This window comes from Podarcis melisellensis (assembly GCF_964234715.1).
Source record: "Podarcis melisellensis genome assembly, chromosome: 13".
Classification (NCBI taxonomy): domain Eukaryota; kingdom Metazoa; phylum Chordata; class Lepidosauria; order Squamata; family Lacertidae; genus Podarcis; species Podarcis melisellensis.
The window spans coordinates 21927074-21945789 of NC_138545.1; the positions used below are offsets into that span (position 1 = coordinate 21927074).

General features: G+C 48.1%; 1 protein-coding gene across 3 annotated transcripts; it reads left to right on the top strand.

Annotated features, from left to right (window-relative positions):
* Positions 1–261: 261 nt before the first annotated feature.
* Positions 262–18065, top strand: SRRM2 (serine/arginine repetitive matrix 2; the record flags this gene model as incomplete). Of its 3 annotated transcripts, none has more annotated exons than XM_081885421.1 (15): positions 262–402; positions 2082–2358; positions 3915–4019; positions 4189–4383; positions 4931–5008; positions 5177–5239; positions 5637–5663; positions 6032–6082; positions 6183–6272; positions 6417–6609; positions 6753–11557; positions 13854–14123; positions 15407–15532; positions 15683–15799; positions 16973–18065. In XM_081885421.1, exons 2-15 carry the CDS (start codon positions 2120–2122, stop codon positions 16980–16982), a joined length of 6369 nt encoding a protein of 2122 aa, XP_081741547.1. In that variant the 5' UTR covers positions 262–402; positions 2082–2119. The 3 variants fall into 3 exon arrangements, with proteins under 3 accessions (XP_081741547.1, XP_081741549.1, XP_081741548.1); XM_081885422.1 differs by lacking the exon at positions 262–402 and adding an exon at positions 686–815; XM_081885423.1 differs by lacking the exon at positions 16973–18065 and having other exon boundaries at positions 15683–15803.
* Between the last annotated feature and the right edge of the window lie 651 nt (positions 18066–18716).

Here is an 18716-nt window from a genome sequence, read left to right on the forward strand (position 1 = left end):
CTTTCCTCTGTGAGGGGAAACGGGAAAGAAAATGCAGCAACATCAGCTCGCAATTCATTCTGGAAGTTGTTGTCTCGCTTGTAGGAGAAGTGTGCGCGAGTGCTATGGTGCAATGGGAACAGCTGAACTACAGTTCCCGGCATGCTTCGAAGGCACGCAACAGTTTGCGTCGCGATAGACGCAACGCGGTTTTCCCAAATGAATTCTCGCGAGATTTGGCTTTCTACTCTGGATTCCTCCCCTCTCCTCTCTAATTTGGGAACGCGCGGTGGCTGACGGGAGGGACGGTTCCGTCTCGTCTCGTCCTGTCCCCGCTCCCTCACGCACCACTAGCGGTGCCTTCCGAAGTGCGTCGCGCATCGATGTGACTGCTGTACGAGAGAGAGAGGGGAAAAAGTGAGGGTGAGAGAGCGAAAGGAAAAGCCACCCGCAGGGGCAAAGTCTTCCTGAAACACCCTCCCCCCTCCATCTCTATCCCTCTCCCCAGAGCGCTTTAGAAAATGGCGTCCGACCTTCGCGCTGCTTGCGTTACCTGCCGGGAGTTGTAGTCTTTTCCATGCCTCGGGTCCTTGGCGTCGGGGTCTTGATCGCGAAGGAAAGGACTACGTTTCCCATAACCCCGCGGGCGAGGAGAGGGACAGACGGGAGCGAATTGGACGGGAAGGGGGGCGGTTCCGCCTCTCCTCCTTTCCCCCTCCTCCCCTTCAGCCTTCGCCTGCGCCGCGGCTGCTGCTGCTGCGTCGGGTGAGGGAGCGCGAGCGAGCGAGTGGCGCAGGCAGAGAGTGCGGCCTCCCTGGGCAGCGCGAGGGAGGCGGGTGAGAGGCCTACTCCGGGGCGGCCGGGTCTCGGGAGTCGCGCAGGGGGAGGGAGGGGAGGGTCTGGGCAGGGGGCGCGCGTCACGGACGCGGTGCATGCGTGGGCGGGTGTTGGGTTGAGTGCTGGGGTGCGGGCAGAGGGAGGGTCTCGAACGGCTCCATCAGGCCTTGAGGTGAATCGGCCTAATAGGTAGGGCTGTGTGTGTGTGTGGATATTCCTGGGGAGGGAGGAAAGGCCTAGTAAGGGGTAGAGGCAGGGGTGGGGCTTGAAACTGCTACAGAGATGGCTGTCCAGGCCTATTTGGGGGTGGGGAATGTAGGAATGGATTGCTCGTAGCCAGGTTGTGGGTGCATGTGGTGGGGGGCGCAGGCCTTTAAGCCGGTTAGAAACCTCATAGGAACTAGGAAGGTTATAACAAGATTGGGAGGGGGTGGTTCAGTCCTTCAAAGAAGGAGGTGAATGGGGTAGTTGGAGCCAGATTGGGAAAATATCGGGCTGGCATTTCAGCCGTTTATGAAAGAGGATCAAATGGGATAGTGAGGGAGGAGGGGAGTGTGTGCAGGGCAATCGTGTGCGGTTTGTTTGGGGTTTTTTGCTCAGAGGTAAGTCCGACTGAGCTCCCAGATAATAATGAACAGGATTGTAGCCTTAGCTGGGGGCTTGAAACTGGTGGGGTTGGGGACAAAGAATAGGGTTGTATTTGTGTAAAATGTAAAAATAGGAAGAGGGGCTCAGTAGAGTGGAAGTTAAGACTCTAGGGTTTTGTGATCATCTCTGCTCTCTAGGGGATGGGATGAGTAAATTTAAGCAAATTCTGAAAGCAGGTGGAGGAAAAAAATCAGGTTTCTGAGTGGTTCATAAAGGGAAAAGTGTTGAACAGGAAAAATGTAGGTAAGAGGCTGTAGGTGAAACAGTTCTCTGGGGGATCAGATAGAATTTGAAGATGAGGGGAAGGGAAGCCTGAAATGCAATAAGGGAGACTTTAATAAGGAGTAAATTTGAAGATGCATAGAGAACATTAATGGGGCAAAGTAAGAAGAAAGGAAGTGTGTGTGAGGGGGTGTTTGGCACTAGATTCAGGTTGGAATTTGTGGGAAGCATGTTGCACTGCATGAGTTCTATGGATTTCTTCTGTGCATTTATATTTTCAGTCTTGATTGTGAAGAGGCATGGGTCCATCCTGGTATTTGGAAAATGTTGGCAGAAGCTGCCAGTTGCTCTTTTGCCTCTGCTTCTAGCCATACATCCTCTTTTTTTTTCTGTAGGCATTAAGAGGCACCGTTGGTGCTAGCCTGTGAGCGCCATGTACAATGGGATAGGACTCCCCACTCCCCGGGGCAGCGGCACCAACGGTTACGTGCAGCGCAACCTCTCGGCCGTGCGCCACAAGAAAGATCGTACTGACTACAAGTCAGAAGAGGAGTTGAGGAAGCTGGAGTCATCCCTGGTTAAAAAACCCAACCAGGACATCCTGGACCACGAGCGCAAGCGGAAGGTTGAGCTGAAATGCTTAGAGTTGGCTGAACTCATGGAAGAGCAGGGGTAGGTTGTAGCAGGCAATAGGGAAGCAGAGATATTTGGAATATAACAATGGGGGCTGAAAAATAAGCATGGAGATAGTGGCAGCTGTTGAATGAATAAGGCTGATAGCAATTGTGGAAGAAGGTGGGGTATGGGAAGGTGGGGGTATGTGGGATTTGGGAATGTGGGGTATGTGGACATTGTACCTGGGATTTCTGCCTTCATTTGTTGGCAACCTTGGTCTTGGTATCTGACCAGTTACTCTGATCTGTTAGCACAGCAGTGATGGAAGGTAGGCAAAGTTAGGATGCAGGGATGAGGAAGGAAAAGCTGTCCTTCCTCTAAGGGAAAAGGGTGAGAGTAGGTATTGAAGGAAATTGGAAAGTTACATATTTATGATTAATAATACAGGTATAATTAGACTAGGAGTAGAGAAGAGGAAAACTGAAATGGGAAGAATAAATGAATGTGTTCAAGGACCGGGCCTGATGGTAGGGGTAGGGTGGGGGAATGAAGTACAAGTTGAGCATGAAAGGTGAATGGGAGAAGAATTTACATGAAATGGGTAAAAATACTTAGGAGAGGTGAGTGGGAGTGGGGAAAAAGCCTTCTCTACTTGAAGTGAGCCTCTGGATCTGTCAATTCTCTGGATTAGTCAATAGGGGGGCTGGGTTTTAGTACCTCCTGAGTAAATGTCTACTATGCTTGAAGAAAGTTAAACCATGGACCTCATTGTTACCAGGAAAATGCTTTGGCAAAGAATTTAGTAATTTCTAAATATGGATTTGATGTCAGTAATTGCCTGCTGATAGTACTAAACTGCCTATATGTATAATCTTTTTGTGATGGGAGGACCTCAGTAATTTTTAGCTGCCTCAAGGAGTTGAAAGTGTGAGAAATCATGTCATACATGCTAGGTGTACATATGTGTTGTAGCACTGGCCACTTGCTGACTTGGTTTCAGTGGGACTTGTTCAGAAGTGCCTTTCAAGAAGCTTCAGATATAATATATGTAGTGTTAACTTATTTATAGGAAAAACAAGCAGAGTGAAGTTACTTTACATTTAGTAGGTGTTCAGTCAATTTTATGTGTATTGCAAGAAGAGTTAAATTTGTTGATTTTGTTTTGCTGGATTCCAGGAATGAAGATGACATTTTCATTTGTAGTAGAAAATTATTCCTTTTGGGGGAGTAACAACTTTGCTTAGCTTTTTATAAAATACTTTGAAGTTCTAGTCAAATGCTTTATTGATAATGATGATTCTCCGATGCAGAGATGTTGTAAGATTATATCTAGATTGCAGATCTCAGGGAAGCTGAGGCTGAGAGAATAGTGGTTCGTAGAAAGACACTTAGCTAGGTCATGATGTGTGTGGTGGGGTGTGTGTGTGCTTATTTGGTTTACATTTAAGTCATAAGTACTATGCTGTGTTATATAGAAGTAGTCAGTGTTTTGAATCTGTTACGATTCATGTCCCTTAGCAGCACTGCCTACTATCTCATTAGAGACTGGTTACCTTGTTTATGGGACCCATTTGGTAAGCCTTGTAAAATATTTTCTGGCTTTCTCAACCCAGGTATGGAGAAGGGGAGATCCAGGAAAAGGTAGCCACTTTTCGGATGATGCTTTTGGAGAAGGATGTAGCGGTGGTCAAGGAGGGGGAACAGCAGCAGAAGCCGACGTAAGTAAGGGACCTTGGTGGATTTTGATTCTGATGAGCTGACTGATTCATTAGCGCCCCACCTCCTTTCCATTCCTTGTGGGGCTTGTTGCTCTTCCCATACTTACCTTGGGCTTGCCTCATAACCTCTAGTTTTCCCCCTGTAGTAACTATTTCTGTTCTTCTCCAGTGTCACAGAGACCCATCAGCTGGCTGAGGCCAATGAAAAGAAGAACGAGAGGCTTAGAGCTGCCTTTGGAATTAGTGACAACTATGTGGATGGCAGCTCCTTTGACCCCAACCGCAGGGCTAAGGAGGCAGCAACAGCTGCTGCTGCTGCAGCAGCAGCAGCTAAGCAGCAGCAGGAACAGCAAAAGCAGTACAGGTATGTGGGCATCCTTGCTGAGGAAAGGAAAAGTAGAAGTTGGGGAGGTAGACATGGTTGTGCCTACCTCAGTTGAGCTCTTGTCGCTTTGCATGGATTGGGAAACAATTTATTGTATTTTTTTGTTTAAGAAATAGGTATTATTTGATAAAAGTTGTTTGGCGTTCACTGTACTATATAATACAAGCCTTGCCTTGGGGTAAGATTACATCAGATGATACTTTTATTAAATATATATGTATTTTAAAAATCTGATTTGTATTTTGACATGAGTTATTGATCTCTTTGCTTGATTAACTGGCTGTAAAAAAAATGATGTAATTTGACGTAATTTTTGTAAGAGTTGTTAACGATACTGGGACTCCCTAATATACCTTTTGTGGTGTGCATGCTAATACCCCTAAACTTGAGAATTTATATTTGGCAGCCTAGTTGCCTGCTTGGGGATTTGTTGGGAGGAATGGGGAGAGGAAAGAAGGAAGGGAGAGCCGTTATTTTGGAGCCTGTTTGGGAGTTGGTTTTTCACCATTTCTCTGTGTTTTCCCAGTCTTGTTAAAGAGTCTAGCAGCTCCCGCTCACCGTCCCCAAAACAGAAGAAGAAGAAAAAGAAGAAAGACAGAGGCAGGTGGGTGCATGAACAAAGGCAGTGGTAAGATGTGGCGAGAAGAGGGTGTCAGTTTGAGTTTGGCTAGGTGGGGTGCATTAGTGAGGGGAGAGAGTAAGGGATCTGGGATGTGTGGGTCTCCATTACCCCTTGCCACATGTAACATGTCCCTTTTGTTTGTCTCTTCAGATCTGAGAGCAGATCACCTTCTCGGAGGGAGAGGAAGAAAAGTTCAAAGAAAAAGAAACACAGGTAAGGGGCTGTCTTGGGAGAGACAGGCTGGCTTAGTGTGATAGACTGGGCTTTAGGATCTTCATCTCTTCAGCTGATGGTTATTTTCAGTGTTCCCTAAATAGCTTATGGTTCTGTCTTCAAGTGTGCATGAGAGAACAGACCTTGCTTTCTGTGGAGTATGGTTGTCTTGTCTTCCGCTACAAAAGAGGTTACATGATGTAGAGTTTGGGGCCTTTCTCACCCTATATGTAGCTATCTCTTGTCAGAGATTCTTTGTCTGGAAGCATCCTGTGTAGGACTGGGTTGGAGGGAAGTCATCACTTTTCATCCAGTATCATGATTTCTGGGCATGCTATTATGTTGTTAGGTAACTGGCAATAAGCTGAAGTATATAAGACCCTGTTTTGTTTTGTAGGTCAGAGTCAAAGAAAAGAAAGCACAGGTGAGTCTTAACTTTTTAAAAGCATTTGGGTATAGAGAGTTCTTTGCAATTCTGATTTTACTTTGCTTGTATTCTCAACCAATCAGAACTGAGAAATTGTGAGTTCTCAGAGGATACCCTATGATTTTCATTGTTGAGTGGTGACTTGAATCTGATTGTCCCACATGTACATTCAACGTTACTAGCTACATGTTGCATTGATCTTGTTATGAATTGTGTGGCAGTGTTTTAGAGACATCTGTTTAGTAATAGCTTCTTGGTTATTCCTAGGCATGGGGATGTTCTGCAGTGGGTACTGTAGGAACTGAGATGGAAATAATGGATGTGCAATGTTTCCAGAATGTTTCAAAACAAATGTATTTTTCCAGGTCCCCAAGTCCCAAGAGCAAACACAAATCTAAGGAAAAGAAACGCAGGAGGTAAAAACCATGTTTTTCTCGCCACTACCAAGATCCCTCCTTGCTAAAGGTGGTTTTTTTTTTTTTGCATCCTTTCTGCTCACATTTCTAACCCTCTTAGGTCTACTAGTGAGAGTGCATCTCAGAAAGGCCGACGGGACCGTTCCTCCTCCCCAGATGATTCTTCCTCTTCAGATGCTTCCCGTAGCAGGTATGGCTTTGGGATGGAGATCCAAAGTTCCCTCTATTCCTTCCTCACACCAGTCCAATGTTATTGAAACCAGATTTCAGACTTGGGCAGACTATTGAAAATAACTCACATTTCAAGCCTCTGATAGTTATTTATCATCTGCAGGTCAGGTAGCCCCATAGCCCAGAAACGGGCCCCCTTAAGGCGACAGAGCAAGTCTCCCTCTGCACCTTCACGGAAGCAAGCGGAAACTGAGGCAGTTTCCAAGAATCTGCCAGAGAGAACACGCTCATCTTCTCCCGAGCCTGTCCGGCGGGGCAGGAGCCCAAGCCCTCGAGAAAGCAGAGAAAAGCAGGAGGTATGGGATTATACTTTAGCGACTTGCAACAGAGATTCCTTAGGGATTTCAGCAGGACTTGATTATATTTGGAGGAGAAAAATCATAGAGTCGGGGTTGTAACACTAAGTTGTTTTTTTTTTTTTAAACCTCCTGTTGTCCAGAAAACTATGTCCAAGCATTCTCCAGTACGTGAGACCCGCCAGCGCTCTGGCAGCCCTTTATCTCCTGCCAGAGAGAAGGAAAGAGAAAAGGAGAGGAAGTCTTCTCGGCATGGGGATCGGAAATCCTCTCCATCATTTGAGCGGGATTCAAGGTTCAAGCATCGCTCCCCAATGCCAAGTGATCCTTCTCGGGAAAGAGTCTCGGGGCACAAGCATTCCTCGAAGGAGAGTGTCTCCCCACCCCCTAAGAAGCAGACAGAGGATCGTAATGGGACTCTACCATCCAAGGCTAAATCATCAACTGACCAGAAGGAGAAGCTGGCAGCTGCCTCATCTCCTACTTCTAAAGCGAGTGAGACAAAGTTGAGGAAGGGCTCACCCGATGGGTCTCCACCTCGGCGCTCTTGTTCTCCTTCAGAGAGTGGTAGCTGCTCCTCTTCTTCCTCCTCTTCTCCTTCCCCAGCAACCAAGCCAGCCCCAGTTTCCCGTAGCTCTTCTCCAGAGGAGCCTCCTAAAAGGCAAGGCAAAGAGAAGACCTCCGCGCACAGAGAGAGGTCTAGTTCATCCCCCGAAGTCTCCCGCTCTGGGCAAAAGCAGGCTGCCAAGGTCACATCTCGCCGTGAATTATCGGGCACCCCTCCAGCCAGGGGCAACAAGTCAAGGACCAGTCGGAGGGATAGATCTCTCTCCCAAACACCCATTGCTCGAAGAGGTAGATCTCGGTCACGCACCCCAGCTAAGAGAGGCAGATCACGCACACCTCCAAGGAGGGGAAGGTCTCGCTCGGCTCAGAGACGTGCTCGATCCCGTTCACGTACTCCTCCAAGAAGGATCCGTTCTCGCAGCCCTCAGTGGCGGGGCCGGTCAAGAACACCCCAGCGGTGGGGCAGGTCACGCTCACGAAGTCCTCCTAGATGGGGCCGATCACGGACACCTCAGAGGCGTGGCTGGTCTCGTTCTAGAACTCCCCAAAGGCATGGCTGGTCTAGAAGCAGAAATAGTGGGAGATGGGGAAGGTCAAGAACCCCACCAAGAAGAGGGAGGTCACGTTCAAGAACCCCACCAAGAAGGGGCAGGTCTCGATCCAGGACTCCACCCAGACGAGCAAGGTCTCGATCCAGAACTCAGCCCAGAAGAGGGCGATCTAGAACCAGAACCCCTCCCAGGAGAGGGAGGTCAAGCTCTTCACCAAGGAGGGAGAAGTCGTTGATTTCAGCAAGGCGAAGTAGGTCTGTGTCATCTCCGGATCGGAAGGCCTCTAGAATTTCTTCAAGAAGAAGCCGATCTGGTTCCTCCCCCCAAATGAGAGAGAGGTCCAGAAAACCTTTGCGGCGTAGCCAGTCTGGCTCATCTCCTGAATCAAGAAGCAGATTACGTGTTTCTCCCCGGCGCAGTCGATCTGGATCACTTCCAAAGGCAAAGAAGAAATCACAGTTGTCTCCTAGGAGAAGTCGTTCAGGTTCATCTCCAAGGTCAAGGAAGAAAAAATCAAGAACACCACCACGGCGCAGTCGCTCTAGTTCTTCACCCAGGCTGAAAACGAAGTCCAGGTTATCTCCACGGCAAAGCAGGTCTGGTTCTTCAACACCAAAAAAGAAATCCAGATCACCAGCAAGGCGAAGTCAATCCAGGACACCTCCAGCAGTCAAAAATAAATCTAGCATGTCCTCAAGAAGCAGATCTGGCTCATCTTCAAGACATACAAAGAAGTTTGAGGATTCTTCAGCAGTTGAAGAGAAATCTAAAATGTCTTCCAGAAGAAGCCAATCTAACTCACCTGCAAGACGTAGCAGGTCTGGATCCTCCAGAAGGCGAAACAGGTCTGAATCTTCCCCAGAACTGAAAACGAAGTCAAGGTCCTCTCCAGGGCTGCAGAAGGAATTAAGATCATCTCCAAGACGAGACCGGTCTGGTTCCTCTCAGTCATCAACAAAAGAAAACTCATTATCCCCTCCAAGACGAACAGCCTCTCCAGAACCAAAGTCTACACCCCCGTTGCAGCGAAGCAGATCTGGAAGGTCTCTAGCAGCAAAAGAAAAGCCTAGATCACCAGTCCGAAGGCAGAGCTTGTCTGGATCACCTCCAGCTTTGAGGGAGAAATCTCTGTCTCCACCAAGACGAACTACATCTGGATCATCCTTGGAATTGAAGAAGGAATCCACTTCACCACTGGGAAAATGTACAACCGGCTCTTTGGAGTTGAAGAAATCCAGATCACCAGCAAGGCGAAGCAGGTCTGGTTCCTCTCCATTGGTCAAGGAGCGATCTAAATCTCCTTCCAAGAGCAAGTCCAAGTACTCTCCTGAGACAAAGAAAGTCACATCACCATTGATTCAGGTCAGGCCTGGGCTCTCCTCTCCAGCAGTGAGAGAGAAGTCTAGATCACCTATGCGGAGAAGTGGGTCCAGATCATCTCCTGAACTAAATGGTAAATCTAAATCTCCCCCAAAACAAAACAAATCCCAAGAAATAAAGTCAAAATCTGGGTCACCCTCAAGGCACAACAAATCATTGGCAGTAATGGAGAGAGCAGCATCACCATTCCGGAAAAGTAAATTAGGTTCATCTCCCCCTGGGAAAGAGAAATTGAAGTCTCCACCAAGTCAAGGCCAGCCTGGGTCATCAGTACTCACAGAGTCAGAGATTCCATCAAGGCGAAGTAGATCTGGATCTTCTTCTTCCTCCTCCTCCTCTTCTTCCTCCACCTCCTCCTCCTCCTCTTCCTCCTCCTCTTCATCAACGTCTTCTCCAGAAGACAATAAATCTCGATCACCTCCACGACTGAGTCGCTCTGCAACACTTTCAGTCAACAAAAGCAAATCTGTATCATCGCCAGCACACAGCAGGTCAGATTCATCTCCAGAACCAGAGAACAGCACACTTCAAGCTGTTGCAAAGCACAACAGACCTGGAGCTTCTCCAGAAGCAAGTGAGACTTCAAAGGTTTCTCCTGTAGAGAAGAAAGAGGCACTCAGAGATGCACCTCGGAGGAGCAGGTCAGGGTCGTATCCAGAGGTTAAAGAGAAGCCAAGAATACACAACAGTGAGAGCAGTTCAGAGTCTTCACCAGATCGAAAAGAAAAATCTGTAAGCCGATCTCCGTCACCTCCTAGACCATCAGTAAAATCAAGGACACCTGTAAGACGCAGGACATCAAGGTCTCCACCCAGACCTAGAGTAAAATCCAGAACTCCACCAAAGCGTGGTAGGTCTGGGTCACCACCAAGGCCCAGAGTGAAGTCCAGGACACCCCCCAGACGACGTAGGTCTGGATCATCTCCAAGACCACGAATGAAGTCCAGAACCCCACCAAGGCGACGCAGGTCTGGTTCATCCCCAAGACCACGAATGAAGTCCAGAACCCCACCACGCCGCCGCCGCAGATCTGGATCCTCTCCAAGACCCAGAATAAAATCTAGAACCCCACCACGACGTCGAAGATCTGGTTCATCTCCACGAGCCAGAGAGAAGTCTAGAACACCAATTACAAGAAGACGGAGATCTATGTCACCACTGAGCCCTAGACGGAAATCTAGAACACCTCTGAGACAGAGGTCCAGATCACGCTCCAGGCAGAGGTCAAATACCAGCATGCATCCACATAGGTCTGAATCGTCATCTCACTGTGACAGCCGACCTCGAACCTCCTTGCGACGGGGGAGATCTGGCTCTCTGTCATGGAGGAGTCGCTCCCGTTCACTCTCCAGGCGGCGAGACAAGTCTCGGGGCTCATTACGGCGGGAAAGGTCCATCTCGTCCCCAGGCCGAAGCTGCTCAAGATCCCCTTCCCGTCAAGACAAATCTCGCTTCACATGGAAGGGTGAGCGCTCAGTCGCCTCACCACGCAGAGGCCATTCCCGATCACCAGCACGGAGAGAGATGTCTAGGCTGTCGCCACAACGGAGTGCTACCAGCCGGAATGCATCCCGTTCACCTCCCAGATTAGATGCCCCGCGAATAACAGCAACCTACAAAAGCACTGGGTCCAGAGTGTCTCCTGATTTTCGGTCGTCTCCTGTGAGGAAGCATTCCAGATCAGGCTCCCGAGAAATCTGCACCTCTCCAGGAAGGAAATCCCGCTCTCCTCCTGTGCTGGAGAAATACCCCAAGTCTGACATCCAGGAGAAGTCATCGGCACCCTCGCTATGGCACAGCAAAAGCAACACTGCCATCCCTCGCACTCCAACCCCACCATGTGAGGACTCTCCCGTAGCTCGAAAGGCCCTGTCTCCTGCTCCATCTGCCGTGTCAAAGAATGGTGGTTCCACGACTGTCCGAGACAGCCCTGGAGATAGGAGTCAGGTCTTTCATCCTTCCACAGTTAGGGATGAGACAGCTGCTGGTGCTCCTTTGTCAGGGAGAAGCAGTTCCCATGCAGACTCCCCTTCTCCTGTTAAAGCTCGGTCGTCGTCCTCCTCCTCTGAGTCCTCGAGCCCCTTGCCAGCCCTGGTTTCTGTGCTAGCCCCAGCCCCCAAAGAAGAGGAGTTTGTATCTGAAGGAAAAGTAGCAGAGAGGCCTGCAGGGCGCCTCCCCACCCTAGAGGCTGAGCCACAGCTGGCTTCTGTTGCCATGGAGAACACCAGGAGCAGCTGTTCTACTGCCCCACAACTGGCTCTCCCCTCTCCGCCACCCGCTGCACCTTCAAAGGCGAAGAGAAGTTCATCTGCTTCCTCCACCACTTCCTCCTCCTCCTCCTCCTCCTCTTCCTCATCGTCTTCTGATTCCGATTCTGAATCCAGCTCATCTGAGTCCATCCCCCCGGATCAGCCGGCAAAAGACCTTGAGGCGGAGATTGTACCAAAACAGTAAGAGCCTATATTTCTCTCTCTCTCTCTCTCAGCCCCCCCCCTTCCCGCTCTCTTAAGTTGCTAGTAATCACTGTTCTTACCTGTCTTACATGAAGCTAGGTCACCTGTTCTGCTGTATTTTACTCAGGTTATCCCTACCTCTGACCCTTTGTGCCTTGTTTTCCAACCATCTCCACTGTACAACTCCACATTGTGCTTTCCACTCCAGAAAAGGGAGTTTTGTAGCACCTTGAAAGACTCACATTATAGCATGAAAAATTTGGGGACAAAATCCATTTCATCTGATACTAGAAATGTGTGTTTTTCTATGCAGGCTGAGAGTGTGAAATAGCTAAGACCTTGAAAACCAAGAGATATTATTCTCTGTAAGATTTTTATGCAAAGCTCAACTGGTTGCTAACCTTTTGTGGCCTGAGGGGTGCCTTCACTCTTGGTCAACTGTTGGGCACGGATTGTCAGTAGTAGGTGTTGTCCCCCACCTACACCACCTCAGCTGGTAATTTTCCTCTCTCCACTCCAGCCTGATGGCTGAGGAGAGGAAGATTTACATCTCAAGCAGGGCACAGGGATCTTCACCCTCCTCAGGACTGTATGTACTTAAAATTTATTTTATCTTTTTGCCACCTCCAGAATTGGGGGGGTCTTGGAGGGCCAGAAAAACTTCCTTGAGTGTGATTGCATCAGCTCTTCAGGTCAGGGGTTGGCTGCCCCAATATAACAAGCGCAAGCTAATAGTTCAATCCTCCTTCCTTTGGTGGGCTAAATTAACCACTGTAGTGTGTCTTGGCACTAATATCAGCCTTGAAAATAAGCTGTCAGAAGTTATTAAGAATCTGGTAACCTGTGTTTGTATGCTGGCCATTGGAGGGGCATAAATGCATCTCCATTCCTTAGCACAGAAACTAAGTAGGCTTGAGAAGGGTACAAGGATGCATGTATGCCACCCCCTTTTCAGCCGGTCCTCTCTCTTACCTAGTTGCCAATAGGTGTCCATATGAGAGTCTTCCTTAAGCAAAAAGGGCATAACATGACCTGTATAGCTTAGCTATCCCAGATTCTGCTTGTGGATGGCCAGTGTCCATATCTTGTATGTTTCTTAAGCTTGGCATAGAAATGTCATAGACTTTACCTCTTGCTTTTCATGGCTTCTCTCTCCACACTCTATTTTGACACTTAAATCTACCAAATGAGGGTGAGAATTTTGCCTCTTAGTTTTAAAAGATCTCATAAAGTTCTTCATGTTAGCTGAAATGGTTTTTGCATGCTGTAATGGTGGTCTTTGTCCACCAGAGGCTAACCTTGTTTCACTTCACTGTGTCTTTGTAGCAGGAAGGCACATGGAATCTGGGCTCTGAATCTGCACTGCAGGCCCCATGCAAGCCTTTTGCTCCTTTAAAGCGCACCTGGTGAAACCAAATGCAGGGCTCCCTTGCAGAGCATGTGTTTGTACACATAAAATGCATGTGGCTAGGTTTGTGAACATCCTTTGATTCTTTCCCCAAGATTCTAGTTCAGTGTACTTTTCATATTTACTTTTGACATGGTTTGGGGTGATAGAACTAGAAAACAAGGCATTAGGGAACTGGAGAATGGGAAGAGGAAGCAAGAGTTGGGAGATGGAAGAGGCTGATCATTAGAATCACTAATCAAAATACTGTTCTGATTTTTGAACTTCAGCAGGAATGAGACCCTCCTTTGACTTTATCTTACTTGTGAGATTGCTGTTCCTACTGAAGGTGATGATTCTACATTGATCTAAGAACACCTGAAGTAGGGGGAGAACTTGTGTCCTTGCTGATGTTGTTGGACTCCCAACTTCCATCAGCCATGTCCATTGTCGCCAATGGTTCTGAGATGATGGAGTTGAAATCTGTTCAGTGACAGCTTGTAGGGTGCAGGCTCCCCACCCGTTATCACAAAGTGTTTCACTCAAGAGGTTTCTGCTTTGTCCCCAGTTGGCAACCATAGAGGTGGCACTGGCCCCTTGAGAGATGTAGCCATTGTGATGGAACAGTAGGCCAATGTGTGTAGAAGCCTTCAATGTGTTCTGGTGTGGTGGGAACAACAGCAACCATTCTGATAACAGAAATGTAAAGGGGGGCGGGCTAAGGCAGCTAGTCTCCAGGACCTTTCCCATAAACACCAAAGGTTAGTGTATCAGTTTCCCCTGGCAAAGAAACAAAAATGGTGATTCTAGAAGTAACCCAACAATACCTCTCTTAATCCTTTTAACACAATTGCCCTGTGTGTCTGAACTTGATACTATCCTTCATTTTTTCTTCTCCCGCACCAGGCCACCAAGTCCAGTGCTGAAGGAGGCTAACCGTGATGAGCAGCCTTTGGAAGTGGGCAAACGTAAGCGCCGTTCTCAGAGCTCCAGCAGTTCCAGCAGCAGCTCTTCCTCCTCTTCCTCTTCCTCCTCCTCCACATCCTCCTCCTCGTCCTCTGCCTCTTCCTCATCTTCCTCATCTTCCTCCTCTGCTTCACCCTCGTCGCCTAAGACTGGATCCCAGGTACCAGCCAAAGTGGTCCCCAAAAAGAAGCCGTCTCCAGAGAAGAGGAAGTAAGTATTCTTATTGGTTATTGGTGAAAGAGCTGAGAATCTGCTGTGATGAATGATGCCATGACTTATTGGCAGTGACTTTATTTTAGTATGGGGTGGACCAGTCCCTTCCTCCTACAAGATTGTTGTATCCTGTGGGGCTGTTCTCCGTTCTTCCAACTCTTTAATTAGGGTGGCCGTTGGCACCACATTGTTAGTGAAAATGGTGTAAAAAGAGCATGTGTAGCAGAATGCCAGCAGTCCCAAGTGTTGCAGGTGGGTAACAAAGGTGCAGAAGACTTTGGGCCTGATTGTGTGTGTGTGTGTGTGTGTGGTAGTGAGGAGGCTTGCTCTTGTGCCACAGGCATCTCCAGGTAGGAGACCCCTGTTTGAAGTCCTGGAGAACTGCTGCCAATCATTGATGCCTAGGAATAGGGAACCTGTGGCTCTCCAGATGTTGGACTCCATCTCCCATCATCCCTGATGATTGGCCATGTTCCCTGAGGCTGATGGGAGTTCTAGTTCAACAACATCTGGAGCGTCACAGGTGTCATCCCTGGTGTAGACAAGACTGAGCTACATGGAACAGTGATCTGGCTCTGTATAAGGCAGCTTTCATGTTTCTGTTAAGGAAGCTGGAATCTGTTGGCTTGCTCTGCATCAACCTCTTCTTGAAAACCACTGTTAGATGCCTGGATTTCTGCTGGGCTCCAAAGTCCTTTCCAGTAGAAAGCTTGCTTAGCCTCCGCCCAACTGAGATCTTGCCAGGCATTTCCTGCACCTACTGTAGCCTGCCTCTGCAGCTTTTAAGGATTCAAACAAGTCCAGCATCGGGGCTTGGCCTGATGGGGCAATCAGGGAACCCTTTGCAGAGAGTCTGCTTACCCTTAACCGTTTGCTCACCCCCCTTTGGTCCAGAGTGAGTGCATGAGATATGGCAACAGCAAGGAAAATGTTGTGGCAGCTGCTACTGCTGCACTACTTGCTAGTTCTCTCCCTTACGTGCAGGTGATGTCAGTGAGAAGAATGTGGCCACAGAGAGAATTTTATGTGTGGGCTCCTAAAATATGGAACTAGTACTGAATTGGAAACGTCTTAAAAATGAAAGGATTCTGAACTCTGCATGTAGTACGAGGGCATGGGTATTCAGCTCTGGGTACAGCCTAAGGGTGTGTCCATTCTTTACTCTTGTCCAGCATTTTGCCGGAAAATGATCACACGAGTTCTTTTTCTTCTCCCATAGCTGAAGGGCCAAGTGTGGTGAATGCACTCTTAAGCAGCCCATCTTCTCTCTCTTCCTTCAGGTCACGCAGTCCCCGGAAGCCTATTGACTCCCTGCGTGATTCACGCTCCCTCAGCTACTCCCCAGCAGAACGCCGCCGGGTATCCCCTCCGGTCCAGCTGCCTTCAGCTCCGAGGGACCGACGCAGGTAGGAACCTGAGCCTCCCTTCTCACCATGTTGGGATTGTGAGGGAGGGAGGCGGTGGCTAGGGATCTGTTTGGAATAGGGAGGGAGGATATGTGAGAATTGGAGTTAAGATAACTTGGCTCAGCTTCATGCCTTCCTTTGCTTCTCCAGGGACAGGTCCAGGGACAGGTCCTCGCAGAGAAACAGACGAAGCATCAGCAGGTCTCCAGGCCGGAAACGTCGACGCAATTCCCCCAGCCCCCGAGTCCCCCGCCGCAGAACTTCAAGGTAGTATGTGCTTGGTTTCTGACAGTATTCAAGGTGGCTTATAAAATATGACAGCTCATAAAGAGCAGTAATTCAGCAAAACCCCCAACAACTCCAGATTTGAATTATTGACAAAAAGCAGCCTGTAAGAACAGGTTTCTGCATAGAGCCCCTTTCCCCTGTTTCTCTATCCTCTATTCAGGCAAGCAAGATGTACTGTAATAGTTTAAGGACACACATTTCAGTCAGGTAAAAGCACAGAGCCTGGCTCTGGGTGTGGCCTGGGAGGAGGTCCAAGCGCCAGATAAAGATGCACTAGAGGGCCACCTTGGTCCCTGGGGCTGCAGCTCCTCCCCTCTGCTCTAAGTGAATGGCCTTGGGTGTAGTGTCCCAGAAAACGCTGTTCCATGTTCCTGCTGATCTTTGCAGTTGAGTTACAGAATCGTGTCATAGGATGGCTGGGAAAGCACATGGTGCAGTTGCACTGTAATTCTGTGGAAGTTGAGTAGGTCAGACTCTGTAACTTCCTGGATGGGAGGTTTCCCTCTAGTAATGTTTGTAAATTAATTGATAGAACATTGAGTAGACCTTTGTGACATCACTCTATGGGGAATATTTGCTTCACCTCACGTTCAAACCAAGATTGACCCCCCAGAGCAGCTGACTGTTAAAACCATCCGTTAAAACCATCACACAGGTAGAAAGTATTACAATTATGTGGAGGTTGTTACTGCAGCCTCTTTTGCTTCCTGGTGTGTGATGTCATAGTCCCAAGTTCTTCTCTCCTGGGGGAGAGGGGCAAGAAGCGTGCTGAAGGTTGGCTCGGGCTGGCTCATTGTATAGACGCTTGTCTTCAGAAGCAGGCCTTCTGTGGGTTTTTCTATTTGGGGGTTGTGGACTCTTTCCTGCCTCATTCCCTAATGGCCTGCAGATACATAAGGCTGTCCAACCTTCTCCAGTGGGCATTGTGAAGCTTTCCCTTCTCCCTCACAACATTTTCCACTCTGTACTACTGGTGTCCAAGTGGCCATGATTCCTTAAGGTGATGTAGAAAATTGTGAAAAGGTTACAGTTCACTCTGGAGTGACCTCAAGAGCCTGGGGCAGGTGGTCTGCCCCTAGGCTGGGAAATTCGGGTGGTAGCCCATCCTGGGAGCGAAGCTTGCTAATTTCTCCTCTCTTTGCCCCCTTCCAGGTCCCCCTAAGCCTCTTGGAGAATCTGGAAAGCCCTTGCCCTTGCAACCACAGACTGCACCACCCCAGCCTCCCACAGTGCTGTCCCAGGTGGGAGCCCCCTGCCTCCTGAAGCCCACTGGAAGCCAGTGTGTTTGTGTGGGGGGGCCCTCTTCATTTGCCATTGGCTTTTTATTCTCATTAGTTTTTCCTTCACTGTCCCTGTCTTTATTGCCCATCATTTGTCGGCAGCTACATTCCCCTCCCTGGACATCTCTGCTCAGCACCCACCAGGATCCGCCGTCTCTGCGCTCCTCTTCTTCCTCTTCCCAACAGTTGGTGATGTTCATTTGATTTTTTCTCTCTCTCTCTCTTGTGAGCGTTTTTTCTGTGCGTTTTACAGCTAAAATCTTTACTTCTGTGTTTTGAGAGAGGGGTCTCCTTTTTGTTGATTTAGACATAAAAGGTTTAAATAAAAGAAAACACAAAAAGGGTGGGCGGGTGGGGAGTAGGGAGATATATGTGAGCTAATCTGTTGATTTAGCGTTTCTCAGGCACCCCTCTGTAATGGTGGAGGGTTGTAGGAAAAAAAGGGGAAGGAGGGCAGGTTGGCTTTGGGGATCCCCTAGTTTTCAGGGCCGGGGTGGGGGGCTCCTGCTGAATATTCAGAAGCTTTCCTTCTGTGACCCACTGCTTCAGGAGAAGTGCAAGCAAACTTTTTGGGAGAAATTAGGTGTTGCTTGTAGCCTGCAACAGTGGGGTTGACTTCTGATGGTGGCACAATTTGAGCATTAGATCATTTCTGCCCCCCAAAACAAACAGATTTTAATATGCGGTGCTCTTTTTCCTTTTTATCCTTCCCTCAAAGCAGACTCTTTCATATTGATCAGCTGAGCCAGGTCAGGAGGGGTCAAGATAGGGACTGGAAAGGGGGCAGACAGGCATTTTACAAGGGAAGGTGAGAGAAATTCTGCTGGAAAGAAGCCGAGAAACCCTAAATCAGGGAGGGATGGGAACAGAAGTTTCTTCATATTTCTTAAAAGCATTTAATTTTTTTTGATATGTACAGCAAGGAGATTTTTTCTGTCAAATAAAAAACTTACGAAATGCAGAAATTGTTGTTGAATCCCTGGAATTTTCTCTGCCTCTTCTGTGGTGTTGTCTTGTCAAACAAGACCTCTATTTCATGTGGAAGTTTTTTATTCTGCTTTGTCTTGACATTGCAGTTCTGGGTCTTAACTGTGTTAGTTTTTCAGATGTAGAGATTTGATTGCTTAATTAGTACATTGGCCCTCCCACTTTATAAAGCTACCCTCCAGGTTCTGACAGTTACAACATGGTGACAGCCAACAGCATATTTCTAAAGTGTATTTTAAAATTTAGTTAGAAACGATGTTCTTTGCCCTTTTCTTACAGTCAAAGTGGCTATAAATAGCAAGAGTAACATTGAGTAACAATAAGTAATTCTGCATATCCTCTTTTAAAAAAAGAAATACTCTGGCTCAATCAGGCGAAGCTGGGCAACCAGATAGAAAAAACAAGAATCAAGTGAAGATACTCCTTTGTAATAGCCTGTAAATATGTACTCTTAGTTACCTTTGCTGGGCAAAATACATGTCAGGACCACAGCAGGAAAGGACCACCTCAGTTCTCTGCCATGTTGGTTGCAGAGGGGACTCTGATGAGGCTCTGTTCGACGGACCCTTTAGTAGGAAAGTATGATTGCTAATGGAGAGGAAAGAGTGAGAGCCCAAAATTTCTAAAGG